At 41.6% G+C, this 15,683-nt stretch overlaps 1 protein-coding gene across 1 annotated transcript in view; it reads left to right on the plus strand.

Annotated features, from left to right (window-relative positions):
- SCFD2 (sec1 family domain containing 2) overlaps positions 1-15,269 on the plus strand; it is a 314,978-nt gene extending 299,709 nt beyond the window's left edge. Inside the window, exons 8-9 of the mRNA XM_038398194.2 lie at positions 7,336-7,455; positions 13,472-15,269. Of these exons, the coding sequence (XP_038254122.1) occupies positions 7,336-7,455; positions 13,472-13,564 (213 nt within the window). The 3' untranslated portion in view covers positions 13,565-15,269. The remainder of the gene's footprint in view (positions 1-7,335; positions 7,456-13,471) is intronic.
- The last annotated feature ends 414 nt before the right edge of the window (positions 15,270-15,683 follow it).

The raw sequence follows: 15,683 nt of genomic DNA on the forward strand, positions 1-15,683 counted from the left end.
TGAATGCACTATAAGGTGGATAGAAAGCTGGCTAGATTGTCGGGCTCAACGGGTAGTGATCAATGGCTCCATGTCTAGTTGGCAGCCGGTGTCAAGTGGAGTGCCCCAGGGGTCGGTCCTGGGGCCCGTTTTGTTCAATATCTTCATAAATGATCTGGAGGATGGTGTGGATTGCACACTCAGCAAATTTGCGGATGATACTAAACTGGGAGGAGTGGTAGATACGCTGGAGGGGAGGGATAGGATACAGAAGGACCTAGACAAATTGGAGGATTGGGCCAAAAGAAATCTAATGAGGTTCAATAAGGATAAATGCAGGGTCCTGCACTTAGGATGGAAGAATCCAATGCACCGCTACAGACTAGGGACCGAATGGCTCGGCAGCAGTTCTGCGGAAAAGGACCTAGGGGTGACAGTGGACGAGAAGCTGGATATGAGTCAGCAGTGTGCCCTTGTTGCCAAGAAGGCCAATGGCATTTTGGGTTGTATAAGTAGGGGCATAGCGAGCAGATCGAGGGACGTGATCGTTCCCCTCTATTCGACACTGGTGAGGCCTCATCTGGAGTACTGTGTCCAGTTTTGGGCCCCACACTACAGGAAGGATGTGGATAAATTGGAAAGAGTACAGCGAAGGGCAACAAAAATGATTAGGGGTCTAGAGCACATGACTTATGAGGAGAGGCTGAGGGAGCTGGGATTGTTTAGTCTGCAGAAGAGAAGAATGAGGGGGGATTTGATAGCTGCTTTCAACTACCTGAAAGGGGGTTTCAAAGAGGATGGCTCTAGACTGTTCTCAATGGTAGCAGATGACAGAACGAGGAGTAATGGTCTCAAGTTGCAATGGGGGAGGTTTAGATTGGATATTAGGAAAAACTTTTTCACTAAGAGGGTGGTGAAACACTGGAATGCGTTACCTAGGGAGGTGGTAGAATCTCCTTCCTTAGAGGTTTTTAAGGTCAGGCTTGACAAAGCCCTGGCTGGGATGATTTAACTGGGACTTGGTCCTGCTTTGAGCAGGGGGTTGGACTAGATGACCTTCTGGGGTCCCTTCCAACCCTGATATTCTATGATTCTATGATTCTATGATTCTAATGGGGTTAGGGAGGGAAAAGAGTGGGGGGTGGGGAAAAGGAGTGACTGAAATCCTTGAGAAACAGCATTAAAGGGAGGGAGTTATGGGCACAGTTAGTCACTGACTATAAGTTGACATCTCCTGAAATATGTTTTTTTCTGAAAAATGTGAGACACTAAAAGAGATTTGCAATCATACATGTGTTCACTCTCTCCGTAGTTGTCATGAATCATTCTCTATTGTTCTGCCAAGGGTCTCTTCTGTCGGTTGCTCTGGACATTTTTCATCTGTCTGCTCAACATTTTAAGAACCAGTACCCAGCCACCAGTTAGTCTTTCAAAATGCGTTGTATCAACAAAGCTCTCCTCGTGCCAGAATCACCCATGTCAGTAGGACAAGCAGTTGCTTTGACTCCAAGATATTATTGTTAGTTACACAACACCAAGATATGCCTGGCATTTTACAGACAAATAAGACAGTGTAATCAATATGGTCCCCTGCATGACTCACTGAGTGCTGTTACAGTTCAGCATTTATGGTATCACACTTTCTTCCATGATAACAAATTATGATGTCACAAACACTTTACTGAGACATCACTGAATGAAGCAAGTGAATTATAAAGGAGAGAGCTTTTTATGTGCACCCAGATATGGGAACCAGCTATGATGAGTAAGGAAATATTTCTATACATGTTAGTTAGTCTGGATTTTGTTAAAATTATGTTTTTCTAAAATTTACTTGACTGTGTCATGGTTCTTAAAAAGTTCCCATAGATGAAGAAACTAAATTACCTATTAGTGTATTATTGGTCAATATAATTACCAGACTAACCCTCCAGTCTCCTGATTGCACTCCTGTCAAACAGAAGGGGGCCACTTTCACAAAGTGTGAAAAAAGAAGAAAGAGGCAAGGATATGTGAAAAGAAGATCTTACCACTTTTCTTCTTCGTCTTCTCTCACTTTTATCTCCTTTCTTCGATTTCTGTCTCCTCTGCTTTTCTTTTTCTACCTTGCTATATTTGAGTCATTCTAAGCTTTTAAGTTTTCTTTTTATGGTCTTTCAGCAACATACACTTACCACCTTAAATGCCTCTAAATCTGCTAGTAATATAAAGCAAATATAAGTGCATAACAGATGTGCAGGTATGAATGGACACAAAACTGTCATCACGTCCCTCACATTTTCTCCTCTGCGTGTTGTTTAGACCTGTGGCTGGTTGGCAGGGTGCTGCATTACAATGTGAGAGATTCTGAGCCAGCCAGTGATTTGTATTCATCAAATAGGAGATGTTTCACAGATTTCCCCCTTTTTGCATGACTATCACATTCCGTGATTATTTCACAAGCAGCCTTAAATTTGTTGTCCCTTAAATGTGTGACAACTCAAACAAATCAAAAAAGTGAAGTTTGATCATTAAAGTTAAATTTGGTGAGTTGTTGTGTTAAGAGTCCAGCCAAAAGCAGCCTCTCCTAGCCCATGTCCAGTAGAATACATCACCCTCCTGGACTATACAGCCACGCTCAAAGGGACTAGTTCTTTCAGTTCACATCTTCCTAGGACAATTACTTTCCATAGAGGAATCTGTGACCTTGCTTTCTCAATTGCGTCTTTTAGAAACATAACATCTGGGGACATGCCAAGCATGCTGGATGACTCAATAGTAGTCAGTTAGGGAAGGATCGAACCACATATTACCATGCTCAGTGTATCCTCTTGCCTGGCTGAATGATATTTGTTCAGCCAGAGAAGATTAAAAATGCCACTTACCCAATACTTGTGTCTCTGGCTGACATGTCTGTTCTGGAGCTCAGCCAAGGAGACAGGGAAGGGCTCCTTTGTGTCCAAGATTCCTCCTTCTCTAGTGGTACTCCAAACCAAATGGTGATTTAAAGAGGACCCATTTCATTTATATCAATTGCTTTATACAACAGTGCTTGGCTACCTCCCTACTTCATTCATGGGCAGGAGAGAGTCCCCTAATAAATGGATGCTGTCTTTATTCTAATTGTACTCCCAAGGCCTGGAACTTGGGAATATCTTCCCAGAGAACTTTGCAAGAGGGTTACTCCTATGGGCTGTGTGGCCCCAGTGAGGTGGTTAAAGACTGGTATGAGTGAGTGTGAGATGGAAAAAGCTCAATTCCATACATTCTCTTAACTGCCAAACCACTCCACAACTTCCTGCAGAGGAGTTTTCCCTTTTAGCCATTCAGGGTGGGTTTTTCTCTCCATTGCATTGACAATCCCATATCACTGTCTGCCTCTGCTCTTGTTCTGCCCAGAAGGCTACAGATAGTCTTTTCAGAATTGAGCTTCTCCTGCATCTTTTTTTCCTATTAGGGATATTCAAAAATGTTTTCCCTCCTTCCATCTCATGAGTCACAGCTTTCAAGGGGAGGTCCTATCCCTAGTGCCTAACCAGTTACTCAGCTGGGTGTTGAGCATCTTTTTGGGAAAAGGAGGGAGAGGCCTTTTCCTAGATCAAAGGAAAGTGGCTGGAATAGCCTCCATGGCGTTAGAGGCCCCCTGTCTGAATGGTCATGGGGAATGTCTGGGGATCTGTGTTGTGATGTATCCTCCAGCCCATCCCTGCCCCCTCTGTGGACAGCTGCGCACAGGGATCCCCTTTGGAATTGGGCTTACAAATCCCATCTCTCACATATCCAGCAGAACCGTACCAGTTTGGCTACAGGAGGTACCTCCACACCACAAAGGGCAGGGATTTGCCCCTTTGTATAGATGCCTGAGCGAGCTTTTTTGATTTAGCTCTAAAACTTACCTCTGTGCTGCACTGAAAGAAAAGCCTTATATCCCAAGGCTATTAGACAGACAGAATAACAGGTTTCTTTTTCGACAGAGACCTGCCGTATACCACTACAGCCACCTTTTCTGCATTTATATTTCTTGGTGTTAAATTATTGCCTCTGAGAGTTGCTTTTTTTTCAGCAGTTGATTCAAAGAACTTTGTTTCCTGCCAGAGCATGAGGTCTGTTCTCATTTGAATAGTAATGGTGTGTTGTGTAAAACTATTTAATTTATTAATGATATTTTCTTACCTTGGTATGTTGTATGGTATAGTAGCTGCTGTTTATGGGTAGATATGTAATCAGAGTCAATAACTTCAGTTTAATCAGTTCTTAATGGCACTTGAATTGTGCTCATTCTGTATGAGGGACCATGTCATTGGACACAATAAAATAAGGCTCTTGGCTTACACATATCCCAAAATATCTCTTAGTGGGCCTGCCCCATATGTTTTATATCAACAGAAAATGGGCATGCATTATAACTGTCAGCCTTCTGTTTTTCCTGACCAGAGGCTCAGCTATTCAGATATCCAGATCACAAATTAACTCTTCCACCATGCTAGCTGATGCATAACTATCAGTGCAAGCCAAGGTATTGGGCCAGATCCTCAGCTGAAGTTCATTGGAGTCAGTGGAGCTGCACTGATTCACACTGGTTGAGTATCTGATGACGAATACTGTATAGCTCAGTGAAGAGGAAAAAATAACAAATTATTAGAAATGCTTATATAGAGAGGTGGTAAAATGTTTATAATTAAAATTCATTTAATGGAAAATCACCTGATAGATGGATGTTTTGCAAAGTTGATAAGAATTGATTTTACTTAGTCTTAAATTTTCAGATAAAATTCAATGCAAACTTTTTTTAAAATTTTCAAGTGATTATAACACATTTCCATTTTACTTTTTCCAATTTTGATCTGGGTTGGTTGTTGTGATTGGTCACAGAAGTGGTCTATTAGGTCTAGTTTCCTGGTTGCCGGAGCTGTGACCCTTCTGGGTTAGACGAGTCATTCTGACTGGTTTTTCTCAGAAGAAATGACTGCATTTTTGTGACCTCTAAATTAGTAAAAACAAACCTGTCAACTGAGACACTTCCTGCTGCAGTTGGGAACCTGCTTTGCCTCCCCATTTCATGTGGTCCGTACAGTGTTGTCAAGGGGCATTGGCACTGCCTGATGATCCCCAAAACACGCCAAAGGGAAAGCACTCCAACCACTAAAGACCCTAGGAGAAAATACCAGGACTGGCGATTGTAGGGACAAAGGTCCTCATGACCAGCTAAGTTCAGATAAGTATCCAAACTCCAAGATTCCGGCTTCACTAGATTTATTTGATAGCTTGGCTATGTTGATGTAGTTTTACAATGTGCGTTTATATGTAGTCTGGCTATATTGAAGCTGATTCACTCTGCATCTTTATCTGTGGTTTAGTTACATTAATGCTGGGATTTTCATGTTTATTTTGTTCTCCTTGTAGTTATAGTATATTAGTTTTAGCAGTATTGGGTACACTATGGAATCCTGGTGGCACATAGGCTGGCTTCTCTGCTGCCATGCTATATCAATAATGCCAGCAACCATAACCATCATGCTTGCAGTGTCAATCTCGCTTTTCATACTTTATCTGCCCAAACTTGTGCTGTAAAGTTATATGTCTGGTCCATGGTGTCTGTAAGACGTGGGCCTGGTATTCCTGCGCTACTTCTGGAGGTGGAGACAAAGAAAAGGTGTCCCTGGCCACTTCTGTCACCATCTCACCAAATATGCATCTCGGCTTGTGCCTCTGAATGGAGACTTTCTGTGCGTTACCTTGTCTTCTCCTGTCTTCTCTCCACCAACCTAAATTACCAAAGATGGTTACCATGGTAATTTCTAATGATTTTTAGACTGGGGCAAAATTTCTAAATCAAGATGTTTTGAAGTGATAGGTGATTTGCAAAACATTTTGGGGTCACTGATAATTCATATTAAAAATGAGATTTTGAGGACTTGAAAACCTTGTGAAACAAACTGGTGAAAAGTGTGTGCTATTTTGGAAAAGGAAAAAAATCTCCAATTTTAACTAGGCATTGTTTGCAGAAGCATGACAGAATGTGTGTTGCTTTTTTCTTACAGTTCACTTTTATTCTTCTTCTGTAACACAGAGTTGAGTTGTGTTTAGCCACATGGAGCTAGCCTTGTAAGAAAGCCTTGGGGGGTTGTATTATCAAATGGAAATATGTTGGCAGAAGCCCACATTCTTAACACAGCCAAATATTTTGTACCCAAAGTATTGTCCTCCTCCAAAACACTTGTGCATAGCATAATAAAATTACAAGTTCCAAACCCTTTTCATGGCAACTTTAATTTAATTTAGAGCTAATAGTTGGTATTTTTTAATATGCATTTCTGGAATTTGTGGTTTGAATTTCAGTTTTCTGAAAAATAATGCATTTTATATATGAACCATGTGTTTGGATAGAGGCTTATTTTGACTGATGGAAATGATTTGTCAAATATTTTCTCCCTTTCTATACCCATGAAAGGTTACGTTAGGTAACCTTATAATAAGTTTCCAGATTTATACGTACATGTTTACAATGAGTTTCTTAGTCACTTGGTAAAATTCTTGAGGACATTCTGAGGTGAATATCTAAGTTTAAATTCTTCAAATCTAACCCTTTGATCACCACCTTTGTTCTGGGTGGCAACTAAAATAACTAAAATAAAATAAAAGTGGGAAGTAGCCACGTAAAGGTTGTTCACAGCTAGCCTCTGGACTGACATCTTAAAGCTAATTGTTCTTATACTGCATAAGAGTACCCTAGCCCAAGTGCTTTGGCCGACATTCATGTTTACTTCTTTGTGAACAGTTGCTCATCTTTGTGAACAGAACCCCCTGCCCCGAGTCCCCTCCCACACCCAAACTCCCTCCCAGAGCCCACGCCCACACCACCTCCTGCACCCCAAGCTCCAGCCCTGAGCCCTCTCCCACACCCAAACCCCTCCCGCCATTGATAAGTATAACTTTTTAGTTAACCAGAATTTTTGACTAACTAGCATCCCCGTTCCCCCAATATGCTGGATAACAAAGCTTTTCCTGTATATGGTAATATATGTAAATACATTTAATTCATTAAAAATCATTGGCCTGATTCTCAGGTCTGCTGAGCACACACAACTCCCTTTGACCTCAGTGGGACATGTTAATATGCCACACCTGAATATCATTCCAGTGATTTTTAACCTGCCAGCATCTCTTTAATTTTCTATCCAACTTCCATAGAAACCAGCATTTTAAAAAATCATTTCTGAGTTTCCTCCTAGTTCTTCAATACTCTGTCTTGACCAGTCATAAATAGCCATTGCATTATGTTATTAATCGTATGCCCCACATGGCTTTGTAGTCAAGAGCACTTGTGTTTCAGAATAAATTGAAGCAATGTGAATAATGCTTTCTGTTATTTTATAGGTGAGTCGTCCTCACCCCAGCGATCATCCTCTCCTGATCTTCTATATGGTTGGTGGAGTGACAGTCTCTGAGGTCAGAATGGTGAGAGACCTAATATCAGCACACAAACCCGGTATCCAGGTACGAAACCTTAAGTACTGTGATTTCTGTCTGAGCCAGGAAAAATTAAGAGTAACAAAGAAAATGCTTTTTATAGTGCTACCCAGGTATTGAATACGTACCATAACAAATAAATAAGGCTAATAATGGTGTCAGGTCTCTGTTGTGAAACATCTGCAGGCAAGCAGCTTTCAGATGCAAGTTATTTAAAGTTTGTTGTGTGCAAGTAGATTCAGTGAGACTCAGATCATTCCATAGGACCTCAGAATTTGCACACGCAGTTTTCTGTGAATGAGCATTTGCTTGGGAATCTGCATATACAAATTGAACTGCAAGCAGCGATTCCACCAAGCGGAGCAGTAATGATTGTCTTTCCAAAATGTTCAGTTCTCCTCAGCCAGAAAGAAAATGGCTCGGATTAGGGGCCTCAGAGGTGGAAAGAGGATGGTGTTAGAGGCTTACGTGTCAATGTCACAGGGTGATGCTGGCCCTTTAAGAGGGAAAAGGCCAGTGCACCTGTGACTGCTCAGCTGCCTCTTAACTGGGCTTAAAAGAGAGCACCTGGGCCCTATGGGAGAGAGATCTAGTGAGGCAGAGCTGCCTGAGAGAAGCAGATGAGAGCTGCCTGAGGAGAAAAGGAGAGTACCTGGGCAGCAGCGAGCTGTTACAGAGAGCCATGAGGTAGAGCAAAAAGTTGTTGGTGAGGACTGGCCAAAGCAGGGGAACCCATGATGAGATAGAGGAGAGCTTGTGCAGAAGCCCCTAGAAAGAAGGGAAGGTTAGGGGAAAGTAAGCCCAAAAGGAGAGTGTTGATCCTGGAGTGTGGATTCCTGGAGCAGGGGCAGGACTCACAGGCAGATTCTGGCTGAATGGAACACTGTGGGAAGTCCTCTTATAGTGAGCCTGGGAAGGTCCTAGCTGCTTTGTATGGACCTCAGATCCCAGGATGTTTTCTGTAAGAGTTTGCTCCAACCTCCTAGGTTAAAATGTCCCCCCTCCCACCTGCAGTTCAGTGTGCTGTGCTCAAGTTGACAACCTGGCTGCCATCCTATCCCTCAGAGTAAAAGACCCCCGTCTCAAAGAGTTTACAGCTGAATAAACAAGATAGACAAAGACTATAAGCAACCACACAGGCAACCTGTCAAATAGTACTTATATTCCCTCCAGGTTTGTCTCTCCAAACCAACTTCCTCCCCTCTCTTTTGTCCACATGCCTCTGGCACCAAGGAGCCATTCATTGACCCTGCCCACCCTCCAAAAGAACTTTGGACTCAGTCAGTTAAGGGGAAGGGAAGATTGTTGGCAAGCATCTGAAGGTCTGCTGCTCCTGGACACACTGTCTGCCTCTGAGAGGCGGGGTAGCTCTGTGTGGTGGGGTTTCCGGGGAGAGGGGACAAAAAGTCCATCTGACAGGTCCCTGCCTCTTTCATTCTCTGACAGGCTCCTGGCTGCATTCACTGTCATTCCAGTGGAGTAGGGAGGGCAGGGGTTACTTCTGGCAGGGTCTAAGATATAGATAATTGTTAATTTGGAGGAAGGTGTATGGGAGCAGCTGGATTTCTCCAGGGTGGAGCAGGCACAGAGGGTGATCCTTATAGCTGCAAAAGAGATGCAAAGAAACACTCCATAACCAGCTGCCTGTGTCATTAAACAAGTCTTGTTCCAACAGCTGAACGTAAACTCTCATTTTAATTCATGCAGAATACAGCTCTGACTAATGAAAAGTCTGTAGCAAAATGGAGCCAAGCAAGGCAGAGCAGCCTCTGATTGATAGCATGTTTTCCACACTTTAACAGCATCTTTGAGTTGAGAACTCAATATTTTTATAAGATTAAATGCCCTTTCCAAGAGCATTTCTTCATCTGATAACATGTTTTTCTCCAATTAGCTTCTCACTTGTCTCCTTAACACAGTGAGTCAAATTCTTTGCTATCCAAAACGGGGACTGAATTGTGATGTACTGATGGACAAGTTAATCCAGACTCTAAATGTTTTAATATAGCTTGAAAGATAAGCACAGAGTTAATGAGGGAAATGGTGTAAAACTATGCAAGAATTCTTTTGCCTAACTTTCTAAAAGGGATTGAGGTTTGACAGTGGTGACATGGAATCTGGTGCTGCTTTGCTTTTGTTGACCCTGGTGGCAGGTCACTCTTTGAGGCAGACTCCCAAAGAATTTAGAGTTGACGCAGCTTTTACTGCCCCTTGCCTTTGTATAAAATTGTTACATTAGGGGCTAAAGGGCTTTAAAGGAGAGTCCTGAGCGGGGTAAAAGGAAGAAAATAAATGGTTGTTTGAGTCTCGCATATAAAAGTGTCTGAGTTAGTTGGATTTACCTGGATTTCAGCTGTGAATATGCACCACCTGTTTGGGATTATTCTCTTTTCAAAGAGCCAGGCATTCATCTACCACAAGCCAGTGTTTAACAGAGCTGTTTTTGTGATATTCAGGCGATCAGTTTCAGACATCAGGGCAAGATGAAAACATTGGCCTCCCTGTTCCATTCCACTTAAACAAAACACTGACATTTGCACTAATTATTGGCACTTCTTTTAAATCGGAGTTGCCTGTGGATGTGAAAGTAAAGAATTTTATAAAACAACAACAGACAACCTGTCAGCAGATTGGTTTCCCCACCAATTGCTCCAACGGTTGTTTGGAGTTTAGGCAAATGAGAATTGAGTCTGGAGATTGGAAACATATGTTTTTATCCACATACGCAAATATATATTTTTGTGTCGATATGGGGACATTTGGCTCATCTCTTCTCATTGTGAGACACAAAAGAGAATAGTGTGTTTCTGGCATCATTTGTTTTCAGATGAAGCTGAATAGCTCTGCCTACTGCTTCCTTGCAGATACCACCCCATAGGTGTAATGAATTGGTACCTCTGAGGCATCTAAATTGGGAAGAGGCAAAAACAACTGAACTAACGAGGAAAATGACTTTAAAAAAAATAAGAAACTAAAGAGGAGGAAAGAGGAAAAAGTGGATGTTTTAATCCCTTCCCTGTGTCACATCACTAACTACCCACAAATGTTTGAACACGTACCAATATTGGTACATGTTCGCATGCACACAGATTCCAGAGATCTGATCTACAGCAGAGCATGATGACATGTGACAATCTCTGTGTCCTGCACCTTGTTTACTGTATGCCAGTGAAACAATGACACAGATGAGAACAGAAATATAAAGACATGCCCAGTTTATAGAAACTCAGTTCCAATGATTTACTTCTGCTGGCCCAGATTATTTCTGTGAAGTCTCAAACATGCCTTACATGAAATGCTGTAAAACAGCATGGTTATTTATGAAGTGCAATTATCACCCCTGGCAACCATGATTATCATTTGGGTGTGACTGGTTTGTGTTCTTTAGCCGCTCTGAAATATTGGGTGAAATCCTGGCCCCACTGAAGTCAAAGGAAGTTTTGCGCAGGGGATTTCACCCACTGTTGTACTGCATTTTCATTAGTATTGCTGCTTGCATCATATTGTCTGAGCAATGTAGTCTGAAATGTCACAGCATGTGCATTCAGCCTCCTTGCAAGCCAGATATCTGGTGATACCCAAGATTACCAGCTACCATCTCATGGGATGTTTGCATTGTGGGATGCTTAATTTCCCAAATTAATTAGTTTCTGTTTCACAATTCTCTTCATTTTTTACACAAACCTTCTCCTCTCCTTCTCTTAGTTTACCCTGGTGCTACTCATTACATTGTAGTGGATCATGGAGTGACCCTCTGACCACTTTATGATGGCTGTCATGACAAAATGTAACCCTCAATTAAAGTGTCACAGACAAGGACACAAATGTTAAGATGAGTGAGGATCTGCAAAGGAAATTTATCCTCCTAAAGAGGCTTTCTTGGACATTTATTTTATGGGCAATTGTACAAAAGACTGGATCATCTGCTTTCCATAGAAACAAAGGGTCATATGCTCTCCTCCATCCACATCTGAAACCACTATGGATATCCATGTGCATGGAGGGAGACAGCAAGACTGTGTCTTAATGTCAGGATAAGTTACAATCATCACTCTCATTTGTTTGTGTGGACTCATTTTATCAATTGCACATCTATCTTTCTAGTTTAGTGATATTACTATGAAGATGAAATTGCTTTTATCTGTGAGTGTTGGTGGTTTGGCCAGTAGATTCATGGACAAAAAACATTAGTAATATGTCACCTCATATTTCTTAGAATTAAGTTGAGTACACAGGAAGAGGAGTGCACAGACTGTACCGTACTCTGATTCCTCCACAACATAAATAGGAAAGTGGCAGCCTTTGGCACCAGCAAATTACAGAGATGGCCTTAAGCAATGGGAAAAGAAGAGATAATCAGTGTCATTTGATGTAGTTTTGTGCGGGAGAGCACTGGAGGTTGTTAGCACAAAAGAAAGTGTAGTAATTTAAGTTCAGATTCTTTTCATTATTTAAAGCAAGGATGAAAGAAAAGAATGTGGACCAGGGGAGGCTTAAGTGTCGTACTTCTGAGCTCTGGGGCATTTGGTATTTAATATCTTTTTTTTTTTTAAATCACCTGCAATGTCTGAATATTCAGATAACAACACATTCATGCGTGTTGCTTTTTACCTCAGATGAAGTATGTGCACAATTTGATCAATTACGAAAAGAAAATAGGTACATGCACACTCCATGTTGCTGGCATTTAAATTACAGTTGCCATAGTTTATGCCTCCTCATTTTAGATTTTTCTAAATTAGATACCCTTAATCTTACATTGAGAAAGCGAGTTCATTCTTAAATCTGGTACAACCCTCCCCTCTAGTTTGTCCTGTTCTTAATCTGTGGGCCTGATTTTACAAACACTGCTGAGAGTAGTGCTTGTTATACTCAATAGTCCCATTGGCGCTAATGGTAGTAAAGCCCGACACTCCATTAGATCTGCAGGATTGAGAATTTAGTAGCTAATAAAATCTAGTTAGGGACCTAGAGGAGAAAAAACATATATAAATATACATTGTGTACAAAAATCCGTTTGTGATGGTCTGCTGCTTAAAGGATGAAAACAACAATTCTGCTCTGTGAAAAATATTAGTTTTTGAAGTGTTCCATTGCTGGATGTTGGCACTGATACGTGTAAAGAATTAAATATTCATTGATCCAGAGAGAGAGAGGCTGACTCTAAAGCTTGGTGGTTCGGGCGTTTGTCTGAGATTTTGGAGGACTCAGGTTGAAGTTCCTGCTCTGAATCAGGCAGAAAACAGGCTTCAATCTGGGTTTCCCACACCTCTGTCTCTGACTAGAAATTCCCTCCTTGACCTGAGAAACCTTCCCAATGAATATTGTGTCAGAACCAAGACGTTTCTGCAGGACACTTTTGCTTTTGACAAAACAGTATTTTTCAATGGAAAAAAGATTTTATTAAAACTGTTTTGACCAGCTGTAGTAATGGGTGATGCTGCCTTTCACTAGGGACATATTTTCTCCTTATGAAAAGAGTAACAACGATAATCCAAACTGTGTCTTTGCTTGAACTGCGATCCTGCTGGCTGGAACACCATGTTCCTTGTCTCAAATGGCAAGTTTCTGACAGTTGACTGTATTTCATTGACTAGCCACAGAAGGCAGACAATGCTTTCTGTAATTTTCATATCAGCGTAAACAAAGAAGAAATTGCTGCAATTTTGAGTCACTTGTTGACAAAATTCAGTGCTGTGGCAAGGGAAACTGCTGGTTGATCAACTTATTTTTCACAAGTAAACGCAATGGGAGTCATAACAAATCACTGTGCTACCCTATAGTGTGTGGGATAAATGAGTCAAACTACAAATGCATTAGGAGTGGGATAATAATCACCGTTGTACTGCCACTGGTGGGTTCAACTATAATTAGCTGAGCAGATGGTAGCATTGAACAATCTGTAGTGTCACCTCACAGAGAGCGTAAGACACCAATGATTCCTCTGCTGTTCTGTAAATGAACAGTACATGTTTAGAGATCTTGTTCTGATTGCAGAGAAGATTAGTCTCCTGAATTGTATTTCTTTTATTTCTGTCTTCAGGTAATTGTGCTCTCCTCAACACTCCTGACACCACTTAACATTCCTGAGTTGTTGTTTGCAACAAACCATCTACAACCAGACATAGGCATCTGAAGAGTGCAGATCTGCAGAGAAGATAAGTGATTTGCCTTCACTAGAAATACCACTCTCTTGCCTGTCATCCTTTCCGGTATTCTTCCAAAAATGAATTTGTCTAAAAATTAATTGTGGCTGTAATTGAAAACTGAGTCGAGTGATTTGATAGCTGGCTGCAAGGGGACTTGAATGAATTGTGGGGGAACACTTAATTTTTTCAGTGACATCAAGCTGACACTCAGCTCCTCCCTGGTGAATGATACTGCTAACATGGGCCCTCCCCACCGCATTGCCCAGAGAACGATGGCTGCCTATAGTAATTCCCCAGAAAGGGGGTAATTCTGAAACAGCTGCAAAGGGCCAGATTCTGTAACCTTACCTTCATGGAGTAGTACTTTCCACTGTAAGTAGTCCCAAAGTGGGAATCCTTGTAGTGTAAAGTGGGAGTAAAGGTAGCAGAACCTAGCCCTGGTCTGTTTTGTCCCCCTGCAAAACACATGTGCCTTAGTTAGTGTTCAACTCCTTCTGCGCACTCTGTGACCCTAACCCCAGAGAGAGGCCGTGAAGCACAGCACTGAACTGAGCTGCCAGTAGTAGAATAGCTACAAGCCCACCGCTGCTGATGGGGTAGAGGCGGAGGGAAGCATGGATGGAGAATCCCACCATAATCAAGGTGGTGAGCTACTTACTGACTTTCTCACAGGTCCCTGGTTTCCTCTCTTGTTTGCCTCAGTCATAGTCCCATGAGAAAAGTCACTTTCTTTGATGACATTCTCCTCTGCATGATTTTGCACAGGAGAACATGTGGGCTGAGATGATTGGATGTTTCACTTTATAAATCCTAGAGGAATGCTTCTCTCAAGCACATCAAATAAATAACGTATTCCCATTTGCAAAAACATTAGGGTTCCAAAAGTAGAATGCTCGTTTAAAGCTGTATTTCTGAATAACAAGAGTAGGAAGAGCTTTTGATTTTAATTTATGATTAAGCAACAGCCTTTAACAAGGCAAGCTGTCTGAGTTATGTAATTTTTATTTTTTTAATTTTGCTTTAATCTTTGGAGGAGAAAAACATAAGTGCTTGAGGATTCCAACTGTGTTCAGCGTTGAGGTTAATAAAAATGCAGCATAAAATAGTGGTGCCACAAAGATGCCGCATATTGTCTGTTTGTTCATCCCAGGGATGCTAAGACTACATTCTACACTGGGAGATTATTTACAGTTACATTTTAAAGCCCTCTTTCTATATATACAGTGAAGTTCTCCCATTTTATCATTCTTTATTATGCCCAGACACTAGGTTAAATAGAAACTAGTTCTTTAACCTTTGCTCACTAGCTAGTTTAAGTTCTGTTAAATGTAACCTTTTTTCTGAAAACTCTTCATTTTGTTTTTATGGTGCACTTTGGTGACCAGAAGGGAACAAAGGCCTGATTATAAAGGTTAGACTGAAGCATGGACAAAGTTGCCTTTATGAAAACAGATTTAGATGATGAATATGGAACTTTGTTACACTGTACTTGATAGGAAAGTAACATATCAAACAAAACACATATGTAATGCTAAAAGTTTATGAAGTCTTTTTGACTGAGCAAGTTAGAGAAATGACAGCAAACAGCCTGTCTCTGTGGTTACATTTCTTCTTCTTCTTCTTCTGCACTGTTTACATTATCAGAATGTAGATGTTTTGGAAATTACTTAACAATAAAGCAAAGATTACAGACACTGCTCATCTTCCTGGCTTTTTCATACACACCAACCCCTCATCTTATTATATACATTTTGTTGCTCTTCCCCCACACCACACCACCCCATCCCACACCACACACAACATAACCGGAAAGGGGCATTAGGTCATGTGTCCACTCTGCTGTGTGGCCGTCAATTCCTCCACATTGTATGGCCCTTCCTCCGTCTTTCAACCACCCCAAGGGATTCTAGGCAGGAGCTCCTGGCACAGAGGACCCTCCACCCCTCAGGGAAGTGGTCACCAGTCCTAAGAAGCTGTTGCAGCTGTGACAGTTTCTGTCTTCTTCCTCTTCCCACCCCCTTTAGCTGAACACTCTCAGACCCCTGACTTGGTAATCTGAGGACATGCTGCATGAGTTATTGGGTGGGGCAAACCAGTGAGGGTTGG

Source organism: Dermochelys coriacea, chromosome 4 (genome assembly GCF_009764565.3).
Source record: "Dermochelys coriacea isolate rDerCor1 chromosome 4, rDerCor1.pri.v4, whole genome shotgun sequence".
Classification (NCBI taxonomy): Eukaryota; Metazoa; Chordata; order Testudines; family Dermochelyidae; genus Dermochelys; species Dermochelys coriacea.